The sequence below is a fragment of the Necator americanus genome, chromosome III, assembly GCF_031761385.1.
Source record: "Necator americanus strain Aroian chromosome III, whole genome shotgun sequence".
Classification (NCBI taxonomy): domain Eukaryota; kingdom Metazoa; phylum Nematoda; class Chromadorea; order Rhabditida; family Ancylostomatidae; genus Necator; species Necator americanus.
In genome coordinates, this window is record NC_087373.1 from 28157513 (window position 1) to 28172835 (window position 15323).

General features: G+C 38.4%; 1 protein-coding gene across 1 annotated transcript; it reads right to left on the reverse strand.

Annotated features, from left to right (window-relative positions):
* Positions 1-217: 217 nt before the first annotated feature.
* On the reverse strand, positions 218-9582 carry RB195_011183 (uncharacterized protein; the record flags this gene model as incomplete). Its single annotated transcript, XM_013442953.2, has 3 exons — positions 218-362; positions 9213-9299; positions 9467-9582. 3 exons carry the CDS (start codon positions 9580-9582, stop codon positions 218-220), a joined length of 348 nt encoding a protein of 115 aa, XP_013298407.1.
* Between the last annotated feature and the right edge of the window lie 5741 nt (positions 9583-15323).

A 15323-nucleotide genomic window follows, 5' to 3' on the forward strand; every position in this document is an offset into this window, starting at 1 on the left:
TGATTCATAAAAAAAAACGGAGATATTGTTCAATAGATCACAAAAGCATATTTTATTTGCAATTGATACGGAAGAGCTACTCCAGACTTAAAGTAATTTTCTCGAAACACACTACAATACACCGCATGTCGTCGAAAGTGAGCAAGTGAGAATGTGATGCGATAAGCATGATTAAGTATGCGAAATCACTACATCAGCAACGCGTTGGCCGCGATGGCTAATAGAAATAATGACATTCTCGTTCGTCGCGACTGAGACGTGGCTGCTTCTCGACACGTTGCCTTCGATGTCGGCACATGGACATAATCATACAGCAGCACAGTACAAACACTAACATCGACAGCGGGACGAAGAGGAAAATCCTGAAATTAGTGAAGATAAAGTTTGGTGCTGAGATGAGCACTTTTCGGTTGATTCGCTGAAAATACAAAAAATAAACGAACGTATTCGTAGAAATTTTCAGTAAAAAAATAAAACAAAACAGTAAATTTGAGAAGTGAAAGTGCTATATGTAATCGTGGACTTTTTTCTTCTATTCGGACTTCTTATAAAAAAAAGTTTTTAAAGTTTCTGTCGTTAATCAATCCGCTTGGGATGCGCCCCACTTCAATTCAGAATCGTTTGATGTTTACGAACGTGTAACTGGCCTATACAATGACTTGCGGTGTCTAGCCGATGTGTCAAGTCAGTGTTTTTATCCTCCCAGGCGGATCCGGTACCAATTTATCGACCCCAGAGGGATGAGGGGCTTGGTGAGCACCAGGGCGGATTCGAACCTGCGGTCGATCGTGCAGGAAGAGAAACCTCTAACCGCTACACTACACCCGCCCTTTAGACTTCTTATAAGCACAAAATTTATGTAAATCCCGGAATAACTGTTGCAAGAAAGGTTCAGAAGAGATTAGGAAGACCTCCTACTATAGAAACTATACAGTTAAAAAAAGTATTTTCCAAGGGGTTCCATGAAAAACTGCAAAAAATTGTTGTGACAGGAAGAATAAGCGTACTATAGGGGTGTCAAAACACCTTCATATTTGGTTTTTGTATGCGATTAAGAATTACTGTGAATTCGATGTGGTATTGACCGAGCAAAACCCGATTCACGTAGCACGGTAGGAAAACTACTATAAATTACTACTTTGTACCGTTTTGGGAATCGTGAAGAACCGATAGCCTTCAAAAGTTCTTCATACCATCTCACCTTTTCCTATAAAGTTACTGATTATTCTTTTTTCTGAATGTTATTTCAAACGTTCAAAATGTTTGTGACCTAAATACCTTCCTGACCAATGTATTCCTTATTTAATGAAGTTATTGATAAACTGTCAAATAGAGAACAATTTTTTGTTGACAAAAGGCTTCGACCATCGAAGCCGACCCTTTCGACAAAAACGATATTGACATAAAAACGTGTGACTGTTACTGTAGTTTTCAATTTAAAGGACATTCAACATTTTTTGAAAAGCACAAACTTCTTGCCACAGAGACTCGAACATTTACCCACAGTTCACAATAAAATACTGGTGTTATTAATACTTTTTCGTTTAAAAATGTGAGTAGAAGTCGGAAAATAAAAAGGCAAAGAAAGCACTTTGATAGTTCAAGCATTCTCTTGGATTTTCCACCTATCTCTACATGAATGCGGATAGTGGCATCTCACCAACTACTTTTTTTATCGAGTTCTTACATTTATTTTCGATTTCAGATGCGCCAGTTGTATTAAACATGTGTAAGGACATGATTGATTGATTCACAAGTTCTGCATATCAAAGACAACTCGATAAAAAGAATAGGGAGGCTACTAGCACGTTAGGTTGTGGGATAATTCATTACCTTTTTTTTTACAAATTTAAGAATGCTAATAGAAGTAAAGAGCAAAGTGTTGCATATCATTGGATAGGTAATATTTCTTGAAGGATAAAGGAATAAAGTGTCTGGCGTTAACTAATCCGCTTGGGATCCGCCAGCTTCAATTCAGGATAGTTAAGTGGTTCACGTACGCGTGCTAGCCTATACAATGACTTGCGGTGGCTAGCCGATGTGTCAAGTCAGTGTTTTTTTCCTCCCAGACAAGTCTGGTACCAATTTATCGACCCCGTAGGGATGAAAGGCTTGGTTGGCTCTAGGGCGGTTTCGATCCATCGAACCTCTCACTACATTGCGCTACGCTATACAGTAGGATTGCTAGTCCTTCGACAGAAGACGTTACGTACGGCGTCTCGTACTTGGGAATATCTCTTATGTCCATGACTTATTAATTTCCTCGGCTCTTCCCTTCCTAGTTCATTAACATGGAGTATCAAGCGAGCATTTTCAACCCCCCGTCTGCTACCTGTTGAAGCCGAGATTAGTGCTGTGTATGGAGGACGAAAAATACTTTGGAAGTGTCGAATGCCGGTTTATCTACGCGCTACAAAGGGAATAAATTTTGACTTTAAAGACGCATCGCATACCAGTCGATCAGTTGTCGTAAGTTGAAGGGTTGGATCGACAATTTTTTGATTTTTCGAAACAAAAACACTGATGTAAATTAATATTAATCAGTGGTATAATCTTCGCTGTTGTTCTATCAATCTGTTCCTACGTCTTTTTTCATATTATTTTTTTTTCATATTTTCGTTGCCACATACTGTTTCTTATTATGTCTCCTCTTTCTTTCCAACATTTTCTGTCATCTTTTCAAAGGCTTTATGGCTTCATGGTTGTTCTCCGAGTGCAGCATAAATCTTACAAGAAGCCTTAACGTGACGTTAGCTGCTTCAACACCTCGATTTAATGCAAAAAGCAAAAATGTCGAAAATAATCCGTTTTGTCCACTTAATACTCTATTTTAACGATCTAAAAGAAGAAGGATAAATAAAGAACTAATAGGTCGGGACAAAACTGTCGCGCAGACAGAGAAAATCTCTATTAAATGGTGTATAAAGTCTATTTTTTCTTTATGTGGTCAATTTTGAGATTGAATAGAGCGACCCACAAATTATCCCTGAACCAATCTTGCTGAGGTTAACTTTTAGTTAGTTTTTGACGGTTAATTTATTATAATTTGTGAATATATCATGATCAAGAATAGCTCTTATTATAAAGTATTAAGGGTAACGTTTTACCATTCCTTTCAAATCCCTTAATTTTACTTCTATCAAAGGGGAAAAAGAAAATTAAAAAAATCCATAAATCCTCAAATAGTCTCGTCACATCCGAATCTGGTCACTCAGCGCCATGATCCCTTAGGCTGACCAGCTACGAGCCATACTCTCAAATAGGTTTGCACTCCACATATTGAAACTATGATTCATTCGGAGAGCTACGTTTTGGCGCCGTCAACCGTGAAATGATTCCACACCAATCCTAACAGGATGTCATGGACGAGTTCGCCGATGTGAACAAACATATGCAAGTCACGTATTCTACAGTTGAAGTAGACATAACGCATACATACATAGTTCTTAGAGCAGCTTTCAATGTTTCTAATAGCTCGCATTTAGTGATGAGCGGTCCATCAACGTGATCGGAAAAAAGGTCCAGATGTATATGAGTTCATAAGCGTATGCCGCGTAATTTCTCGAATGTTCTGCTTTTTCTTTTCCTTACTGACAACATTCTAACATCATAAGAGGAGGGAATATTTAAAAAGACCAGAAATCTAATAGTTCCTAAGAAAATCAAAAATTTGCTAACAATACTGAAGCCTGAGCTTGTTTTAGTTTTCAGAGATAGATAGAGAAAATGGGAAAAAAGAATGAATGAAAGAGAGAGAGAAAGAAAGGAAGGGAGAGAGGAAAAAAAGTATTGTCTCTATTTATTATTTCAGAACTCATTGCATAACTATTATCTTTTGTTTTTTTTTTAGCTTAAGGAATTATGCCTTGTAGTTTAAAATGCAGTAATGCAGCCTCGTAAAATTGACCGAATACGAAACTTAGTCAGTGGCAGATGCTTTAAATTTTTATTTTTTTTGCGTGGTAAAAGTCCATGTTCCATTTCTTTGCGGTTCCCTCTTCGTAGTTTTTCTTTACACAAACAAAGGTCATTAATAAGCCAATTCTAAATTAGGTGTGTATTAGCGTTAGTAGATTTGAATAAATTGGAAATTCTTTCCGAGAAATTTGTTATTATGTAAGGGTTTAAAGCATATAAATGTATATCGCATGCAGATTGAGACGATTCTATCTAGATTACTTACTATTTTACTTACTACTACTTATTATTCAATTAAATAATAATATATTATACATAGGCGCTTTCCACGGTTGTTCACATATTTTAAAGCACTTCACGCTTGGCTGCCTCAACTTGACGTGCACAGCTCCGAGCTACGAACACACCCACGCATAGAGAAAGCCAGATAACCGTTCAATGGATTTCTCAACGATGTAGAAAACGCTACGCTAAATATGAAATTTTGAGAGTAATTAAAGAGAAGACTTAAATTTTACCTCAGAAGTACAGTTTGAAATGAAAAAAACCTGCGAGAATTTTTAAGAAAATGTTATCATTTATTGTACTTTTTTATCATATATTGTGTATACTTCATATTATATTTATGTTATATTATTTATTATTATTTACTTTATATTATTATTATTTACTTTACATTATACTATATTATATTTATATTTTATGTTATATTTTTTATTGTGTTATATTTTGTTATCAATCGGTTGTTATTTTGTGGAGAAGAAAATTCGAAACCTGTTTTTCTGTGGAAAAAGGTATTTTTATTTCTGTGCTGTCCTTTCTCGTAGTTGACCAACATTAGATTACTTGAAAATAAACTTTAAAAAATAAAAAATAGTGCTTTAAACTTCAGGTAATTAATAATCACAAGTGGCCAACACTAATTTCATTGAACTAGGTGTTCTTAAATAATTAGATCCAATTACTGAGGCTAAATAGTATTTTCTTTCACTATTTAAACTCCTTGAGCAGTTTTTTTTTTCAAAACTATTTGTTAGCTAAATAATTCAGTAAATGATTTTCCTGCAAATTCCGGATTGACATTTCCAGCTTCTGGCCTTTACGAGTGGTCATTTCGCTTTTTCGACTGTGTTTTCCTTCTAAGACCACCGCTGAAAGGAGAATATGCATGTAGGTCGCTTCTCCTGGTTTTAAGAACAAACAATGTTCAGCTTGGACATTGTTTTTTTTTACGAATAAATAAAACAGGATGCTTGTGTGTATTCCCGAAAATGCTCCATGCTGCATAGTTCCAAAGAAAGAATACGTAGAGAAATGTAGTAGTAAAGAATAGTAAAGTGGCTAAAAACTTAGATCAAATTTTTAAAAAGGTACAAAATTTAGAGTCGATATCTCTATTGGGTATTTTTTTAAAATTTCACTAGTCGTCCATTCCTGGATTCAAAAGAAAACGAGGGTATCCCTTTTTAGCTTCTTCAAAATAATTCCGTGGTGACAACCTATTGTTTATCCATGTAATTTTTCTCAATTTCAATTCCTATATGTTCTTTCATTTTCCCACTATTTTTAAACCTCAAAATCATCGTGTTTTCTGAATTAACGGCAGCCACAAGTGTAAGATTTAACGAGTAAAAAACTATATCGCAGATTTTCAGTTGTTCATTAAGGTATTTCTGTTGTCGGGCCGCCACAAGCGATCGCTGGCCACTTCGATCACCCCGAAATTCCCAAATATGCACCCACCAGATAAGTAGTGATCCAAAAAAAACCGCATCCTCGATAAATATGCAAATTTTTATTTAAATTTTTCATTTTGCTAACATCGACTAAGTTTTTCTGATTTCAAGAAATCACATGAACAAATATTAGAAAGGATCCAGTCCCTAGTCTTCAGTTTATTTTTATTTGTAATCTTTTCCTTGTTTACTTGGGCCATGTAAGACGATGCAAAATTTGAATGAATCCCCGAAAGATTGAATAGATTCCAGAACTTTCTTCAGGTGGTCAATTTCCAAGAATTCAAGAAAAATCGAGTACTTCCTTTAGCCGCACCGTTATCCAGAACAATCAGTGTCTTCAATGTTTGATCATCCGAACGGAAATTTTCTCACGAAGGTCCCCCGTCATGTAACGAAATATGGAACGTTATTTCCGCAAAGCCGGCTTAGTCCACCAGAAAATCTTAGTGCACTTTATTCCTCACAAAGAAGCCTTGCCTGGAATGATCATGAGAAAATCCTGATTTTGAGTTTAATAATAAGCATGAGCCCAAAAAAGTTAGACAAAGGAGTACATAAAAAAGAAATAGTAATAGCAATAATAGTAGCAACAGAGAAATAGGAAAGGTGAACGAAATTCTAAAAAATCGAGTTGATTAATTCTAATTTATTTTTGTTTCATTTACTTTTTTATTATTTATTTATCATGCTACATAATAACGCGAACGCGCTTAGTCCGTGTGTGTGTGTGTGTGTGTGTGTGTGTGTGTGTGTGTGTGTGTGTGTGTGTGTGTGTGTGTGTGTGTGTGTGTGTGTGTGTGTGTGTGTGTGTGTGTGTGTGTGTGTGTGTGTGTGTGTGTGTGTGTGTGTGTGTGTGTGTGTGTGTGTCACGAAAATACTCCATAATAATGCAAAACTCTGCATAGGTGAGGTGCCGAACAATGGCAATGCACCTGATAGGTGAGCACTCTACCTCTTTACCATTGTCCAAAGCCACATTGAAATGTATGTTGTCTTTGACAAGGCAAGTTACCCTCTCATAGAGGGTGAGGGTGAATAAACTTTTTTGTGAATGTATAATCCCAAATTTGCAAACTATCATGCTGTATAATAACGAGCTTATTCTGTCACGTGTGTGCGTCTGTGTATGTGTGTGTCTCAGTCAAGAAATCCCAAAAAAAAGAGGAGACGGAAACCATGGCGTCCGTTTGGTGCGCTGGAGTCCCAACGCGGTAAAATTGGGTCAGACGGGTCCTACGGGGTCGAATTCGTGCCCCGGAGGCAGATAGCTGTAAAATGGGGTGGGACGGGTCCCACGGGGTCAGAATGGTGCCAGGAAGCTATAGAGTGGGGAGAAATGGGTTCCACTGTGTTTCTACGGTTCCTTCGGATATCTACTTCCCAGCACGTCTTCCTAACGCTGCTAGCATCCTTTTTTCAAAAGGAGGAAACACACGTGCGAACGGCTGCTAAAATACAATACATATTAGCCAACAGTTTACGCGATCTAACGTGGAACGTTATTTTTGTCACTACGATAGTGATATTCACGTCTACGTGTTAGTACATCATTCTTTGCTAATAGCTGAAAACGGAGAAAACTCGAACTCTTTCAAATGATGTTTCCAAATTGTGGAGGTTTGAGAGAAACATATTCTCCAAATATAGGACTGAGCGCTTAGAGAAAATCTTTCATCTATGCTCAAATTTTCGGGTTAAAAAAACTGAAGGAAGTTTTGATAGAAAAAAACAATTCTAATTTTACAAAAATGTTGCTACTGTTATTTCTCATTAATCGATGAAGGCGAGCGAAGCGAACAACAACAAAGCCTGAATTCCGGCGTTAGCCGGACGTTCAGGCTGGTTCTCTTATAGAGTTCCATCACTTCCCATCGGAAGACGAAGTAAAGCATGAGCTTCGAAAGTTGTAGAGCGATTTGAAAACGTTAAAGCTGAAGTAGTTCGGTAAGAAAAAATTCGATGGGAAAAGCATCCGACTGTTTAAAAAAATTATAGAACTTCATACTATATAACACGTCCGCTACAATTATATTACTGTTGTAACTAGTGCAACTATTATTCCAATAATTGGTTTGTTTTTTTTTTCAAATGACAAAACATCATATTATATAATAAAGACTAGTATAATTATATTACTGTTACAAGTAATAAAATTATTAATCTAATGATTAGTCCATGTGCGTTTGTCTGCAGTTTTACAGAGATGATCTAAAGGAGCGAGTGCCACTCCAGCTGGATGATTTCCTCTCGCGATGGATCTTATTTGTCTCGGTGCGCCGCGCGAAAAAATTGGATAGAGAGTGCAGTAAAATGGGATGAGATTGGGCCCAGGGCGTTCTATCGGTGCCTCGGTATGCCTGAAGCGGAAATAAGGGGTGGTACGTGTCCCACGGTATTAAGTTGGCGCGTCAACGCCCAAAAGCAGAAAGAGGTGGTGAGACGAGTTCCACGCCGTCAGATTGGTGGCACTGATCCAAGAAAGCAGAACGGTGAGGTGAGATGGGTCCTACGGCGTCAGATTGCTACGCCGGGTCCATAAATCAGTAAAATGGGCTGAGACAGGTCTCATGGTGTCGGAACAGTGCACCGGTGGCAGAAGGCATTAGGATGGAGCGGAACGGGTCGTGTGGCGTCAGATTGGTGGCCGACCTCAGAAGGCGGTAATAGTGGGGTTAGTGGAGCACAGGTGTCGCCGCATAATGATTCCACACAAATTAGTTCAAAAAAAGCAAATGAAACTTCAACAACTGTCTTATGTCGGTGACACCTGCGGGCTTGGTGTTCCACCTACGATGCAAGCGTCCGTATATCTACTCCCTCCTACCTTCCTCCCGTCGCGTTTGCAATTTTTTCTTTCTTTTTCGAAAATAAGACAGACTCATGCAGGTGCCGCACAATAGTTCCAAATGAATTAGTTAAAAAGTAGTGTTTAAGTAGTAACTAGCGATCAACGCGATCTGTTATGAAATCCTGGAAAAATGAGATCCTTACCAGTTTATGATGTTCACGTCATTTTATGTTAATATTCGTTGTTGTGGTGAAAAGGAATGGAGACATTTGCCTTACATATCGAAAAATGTTCAAATCATTGTGGTAGCAAGGAAACATAAATGTGAAATCAAATCCGAATATTGTTTAATTCAAATGCAGTACGGACAGTTTTGAGGAAAGAGCGCAAGACCTTCTATCCACAATGACATTTCTTTAGAGAAAAATAAGAACCAGAAAGGATGTTTAATCCCAGAAAAAGTTTTGACACTGCGCAGACAACGCTTTTATTTTCAATTCTACAGATCAGTTAAGGAGACCGAGGCGAGCACCAAATAAAGCATGAAAGTCCACAGTTAACCCATTTTAAAGCTGATAAAAACTGAGAAATGCCAAAAACCCGATACATATGCAAATACATGAACCACTTCCACCTTTTAATGGCATCCCGTACGTCTTTCTTATAGCAGGAGATTTTTTAAGTATTCCTTAGTATTCCTTTTCTCCTTGACATTAAGTAGTACTGTTTTTTTGCGGAAATGAAAAATTAAATAGAAATGCACTAACAGTAGCTCATATCGAACGCGTCGACAGCAAAGATCAGATTCTCCGCAGCATTCGTAGTAGGAGATGAAGTCGGCGGGAGGGCATCTCCTGAAAGAAACGTGAATTTTTCTCTGATTCGAGAGTTCCTATTGCTAATTAATTTAATTTTAATGTTAATTTTAATGTTGATAATGCAAATTTTTATGTTAATTTAATTTAATTTAATTTTAATTACTGAACAATTATAGAAGTGTGTAAAGCATGTGCATATTCACCTTGGAGCTGGTCGAGGACTATCGAAGTACCAATTTTTGTAGCAGATGACGTCATTATAAAGTGAATAAGTCAATTTGACGAATAGACACAACAATGCACAAGCGAATGCATGCATTGGATGAGCGGTGAAGAAGGAGGATCGTATTCAGGACGCGCCTTGTTCAAATAACGAATAGCCACACACAACGAAGGCGGGGCGCGTCGACGGGGATGAATGTCGTGTACGGCACTGATTCATCTGGAGTGTAAGCGGGCCCCAGTGCACGGCTAACCATAAACATGCGTGCCTGAAATGCAGGGGAAATGAAACCTAGGATGTTGCAAGCAGCGCTACAAGAGTTTTACTTCAGTTCACCAAGTGATTTCGAAGCGATCGCTAACAGAATTTCCACAAAATGATTATTAAACGTGTTTCGCGGTGTTTTTCAAAGAATGTTACTCAATGTCTTGATGTTTTTGCTTTTTATTTAGGGCAATTACGGACTGCGAAGACTGTACACAACAAACTGCTATGAGGTATTCGGTTGATGTTCGAATCAGTGCACTGCTTGTACATACGGCAGCTTTCACCGACGGTCACGGTTTTGGCCCTATTCTTCCATAGAATTAACGTTTTCCCTTGACGTGAGCACATAGTTAATCATTCAATATTTTTCTTTTATTCCACTTTTTCCTTTTTTTTTGAATTTTCCAAAATTCCAACTTTTCCTTATTTTCTTAAAATTTTTTCAAATTTGTCAAATTGCCCTTAAATTAGCTTTTTTCGAGACATTTTTTTAAGTCACGTATTGTGATAAACTATCATTGTGATAGCTCCGGATACGTTCAGTATGTTTTGCCAAACGTAATTCTATCATACGAGATTTCTCGCCTACGATTCTGAGTACCATTCCACTTCAGACCCACAACTCCTATCAGGGTGGCATCTCCTTGATAATGTCATGGCGGAATCTGTGACAGCGGAAATCTATGACATATTTTTTTTCTTTTCCTTGATTTCGGTTTTAATCCTTGATTTTTAGTTTTTGTTGTTCTTTAGAAAAATTAGGTACAAAGCGAGGACTTGGTAGTTGTGAAAAATTAAAGCTAAAAGGTCTCAAAGGAATTGGTCCGAGTCTATCGTAACAAATTTGAAGGTGGTGGAGAGTATGTATGGATTCAAGAAGTCTACTGGCTGTTCAGAACATCCAGAGGAAACGATGAGTGAAACATAGCAAAAGTAGATTGGGATTCCGCTAAAACCGCAGGAGCAATGCATAAGTAGGGTTTTCTTTCTTCCATGGTGGTTTCGCATGCTTTATTTGATTCGCAGAGATCAAATCGACAAAAAATGAAGGCTAGTTCTTGTCTTACAGAATTCCATGTCGATGAAAGTGCTTAATTCGAAGAAGAGCTCTAAACGTGAACTATTGAGGGGAAAGGCAGCGTTCTCAGAGTTTAAGAGCGTCATATGATTTAGCTTATCAAGCACATAATATGCGTAAAGTGTTTGGTATTTTATAGCATGGATCTTCAGCGGTGGATTTAACGGCGTGATTTGGAAAACCATCACACAGGAAGACAACAATGACGTTCATCTACAAAGATGCGCTTTACTAAAACGTATTTAATGGCTGCTACTATTTCTTTTTGTAAAAATACAACAACGATTTTCCAACATTTATGCAAAAACAGCGCAAGTAAACGAAGACGGCAGCTCGCGCAGCTCTTGCACGAATTTCGACTCGCCCTGTTCTTAGAGTCAGAAGGAAGTTGAAGGTACTGTGATCTTTCCACAAATAAGGTAGGAGGTGTAGTCCACGAGTATGAGCGCGATCATCGCGATCTCCTAATCTCTCCTCATCATCCACAAAAAACGACGGGGAAAGTGGCGTTTTTGTACCGATTTTTCCTACGAAGCACCTAGTAACGTATCACATCTGCGAGCACAAAAATAAGTGCAACACTTGGGAGCGAGCGGTACAATCAATAGATAGCTGGAACTGGCCCTAACTGCTGTTGGCACACGCTGCACGTGCGCCCGTGGCCGCAGACGTGACACGTTGCTTGGCGCTTTGTGGAGGGATTCGGTGCGACTCTCACGCTGCCTTTCTGGATATTCAGGGAGGATTGAGCGTGATCTCTATCATATTCGTGAATTAGACCCCTAATCGTCTATTCGTGGTGAGAACCCAACACCTTTAATTTTGTGGTATACTGTTCCTAATTTCTTAAAGGCTGCGAATTTCTTAGCGCGCACGCGGCAGAGGGTCATAAGCCTCTGCATCCTTGAGAATTACTCGATTGCTTAGTGTCATACTCTCAGTCACTAAAGTATGGTGTAACTGGTCTTTCTCTAGCAGTTCCGACCAATGAAGAAAACGCTCCGGTTTAATTGCCTAACTTTAAGGTACTCATACGTTGGAATGTTGTCTTGAGTGTCTGTAATTGCACACTTTGTCTCGACATGACGTTGCTGTAATACACAGTTCATGTTTATGACGAAAGAGCAGGAACAGGTATGTGGTCGAGTATGCTGGTTTAGTTACACAAGTTTGAGACACAGCCACTGTGACTTTACAAGGGGATTTGAGTCCGATGGGAATGTGAAGAAACGGAAAAGTTACTGTATCATACCATAGTACGATAATGCATAAAGTGGACATCGACTCGATTTTTCGCATCCTGCCGGGTCCTCTTTCTTTGTGTGTTGGGAACGGTAAAGAGACCACGGTGGATTCCTCCCGAATGGTTCCGAGACACTAAGTGTTCAGACGTTATGCCGGGAGATACGCCGGGATCCTCTATTCCCCAACAAACACAAAAGGTGGACAGAATGCCTGGATTGTGTGTTGGCCGCTTGTTCGTTTATGCTAGCAGTCTTGGACGATTTCTCGTATTGTATTACATTACACCTATTATTATTTGTATTTATATTTATTACTTGTTATTATTGTTAGTATTATTACTATTTTGTTACTGTTTGTAAGCTGTGTTCTTCGTAATTCTTCAATCCGCACATACCTATGTCATGCGCAGAAGCGAGTTTGGGTTTCTTGTCGATCCTTTTTCTCAGCAGTCCCGCAATTATTGTGAAAGCTTCGATTTATGCTTTTTTAATGGTCAGTAAATTCTCACTTTATGCCCACTTTCATAATAAAACTTGAGAAGTAGGTAAGAGCATAAGTAAAGGAAAAGGTTCACCATCGACTGCGACGGGAAATTTGCTGTCAGGCTGTCTTTTTTGGCACGCCTAGATAGCCGTTTCCGAGAAAAGAGCACCTTTTTGTTAAACTCAAAGTGTTTTAATGCAACAAACCCACTACTGACCTATTTTCTTTAGCACAACGATGAATTTGATTTAGCCCCAACAGGTCTACAAGGTTTGGTGCTTTTGAGATTTTGGAGGTTGAACTTATATTTTTGAGGCTTAATATATAAAAAGTAATAGTAATATTAGTAGAGTAATGCAGTTTATTTTGGTCTTTTCCGAGAAGCAGAATATTGTTCCTACAGAACATAACGGTGCAGCGATGTAGAGATGAATTCCGCTGCGACTGCACGGTCGATGGTTCGAAACCCTGACAAGACCTGACCCTAACGACAAGCGTCTCACCTTTCATAAGTTGGTGACTGATTTGTCTGGGAGGAAAGAGGAGGATAAATGCACTAACCAGATACGTTGGTTAGCTCCTTTAACTTATTTTCATAGACTAAGTACTCGTTCACTGAAGTCAAACGATTCTGAATTTCTTGTGGCAATCATGAATAGATATAAATAGATGACCCTAATCCTAGACGCATCCTAAATGCATCGGCTAACTCCGGCACTTTATCCAGTGGTGGAATTCAGAAAAAAAGGTAGTTGAAGAGTTCCTTAAATTAAGACTTCTCGATTTGTTCCATTGAGAACTACTCTTTCTGTAAGTAGTAGTAGTTTGTTAGTTCAACGAGGTCCTTTTGAACAAATTTTTCCAATGACCGAAATGTTGCAGACGCTAACTGTTGGATCCGTTAGGCTATTGTCCGGTACCGTTCTGTGAGCAGCTACGGTTTGCAGTTCTGGCCTTCACCTTCTTTGGGATGACCTTCCTTTGGGATCCAAGCAACTTTTCTGCCTCTCCCATCGAAAAATGAAAATTCGGTTGTCATAGCATTGCTCATTTTTACGTCGTTTTACTATTTCCTTTGAATCGATCGTAAATAAATAAGCAAAATGAAACGAGAATATCGTATCTCTTCATATTCACGAACCAGCGCGAGGAAGTGGCTTAGTCGACCTCTAATGCTGGTAATATCATTTCTTGCATAAGCACTAACGCAAGAAAACAAACTGAACAACCAATTTACGGAATAAATCCATAATTTATCCTAAAAATTCGATACGTTTGAAAGTTTCCTGGCATATTTAGAAGTTGTGATCATTGTGTGTCTGTGAAAAGCTGAGTTACAGATTTCCAGCTCAAATGAAGTAAAAATAAATGAGTAGTTATAATCTACAATCTACGATACACACGATATTTGAAATAAGCGCTCTCAAACTCCGGCGGGCACGTTTTGTTGCATTCCATAAATTCTAAATGCTCAATTTGCAGCGAAAATGCAACAATGATAATAAAATTTACGTAAGCCGAGAAAACACCTCTGAAAGCTACGTTTAAGCAGTTCTGGAGAGTAATAATTTTAGATGTTAACAGAAAATTTAAAAAAAGCTTGATCTTCATCCATTAAAAGTATGTGTTTTGTAGCAAAAGAAGAATGTGAACAATCCCCCTCCTAGCTATTTCGTCGGCGATTCCGGCGTCTTAATCGACGAGTGCCGGAAGATAAAGGAGGTCGATTGTTATCTAAACCATAACTAATCGAGAGCATTAATGTCGGACGGAGGATGATTCTTAGATGTTCTCGGGAAGTTCTACCGGTGCTGTACATTGTGTTGTTCATGGATGAAAACACTTTGATCCTGTAGCAAAAGCGAATACCAGCCAAAGTTTAGTTTGAATGGTTTTGAAATATATAGCTTTAGAGGAAATTGTATAGATAAATAAAATAGATAAATAAAATTAGGTAGATAAATTTGATACCCATTTTATGCTTAAATCATGGTCAACATTTCACACCACTCCATTATTTTACAAATAAGGGGATATGGTTTTGTTCAGCCTTCTTTCGCTGTATATTGTTTGTTTGGAATATAACGATAACATTGGCACTGTATTTAGAGTTTAAAGTCGACAAAAAGGATTTAAATCAACACAATGTTTACATTGGGTACATGGATTAAATCCTTTTCTCCGCTGCTTCTTGCTCAACTCATATTTTCTGAAGTTGCGATTAACATTGGTTTATGCCTATCGAACTTTTTCTAGCATACCCCGTAAATTTGCCTCAAACTTTGCTGTGTGACATTTTGTTTTTCATTGAACCCATAAGTAATGCAGCGTATGCCGAACTTCTCTAAAATTCGAACGGCACATTCCACTAATTGTTTGGGAAGTGCGTGTACATGGTGATTTACATTTTTATTCTGCCGCAGGTTGATCCTCGTGGTGACCTGACACGTGCAATCAAGCAGCAACTTTAAATGGGGATAGTGTGCCAGAGTAATCGAGAGGAATTCTTCTTTGCTATTCATTTTTGAGCTCTTGGCGTGAACATAAAGCGGTTCCAGGAAGAAATTCGAGCTTCATGCGCCGAAATCATGATCATAACGTCGGACCAGGTTCCGTTGTGACACCACACCTTATGCTCACCTGATGCCGTGACATCCAGATGCTCCCCTCCAAAACACCTAATCTGACCGCTTCGTCGATGAATTTGTCGCCGCGTTCCATACAGGAACCAAACCTAAACAACACTTAAGCCTTACAATCATCT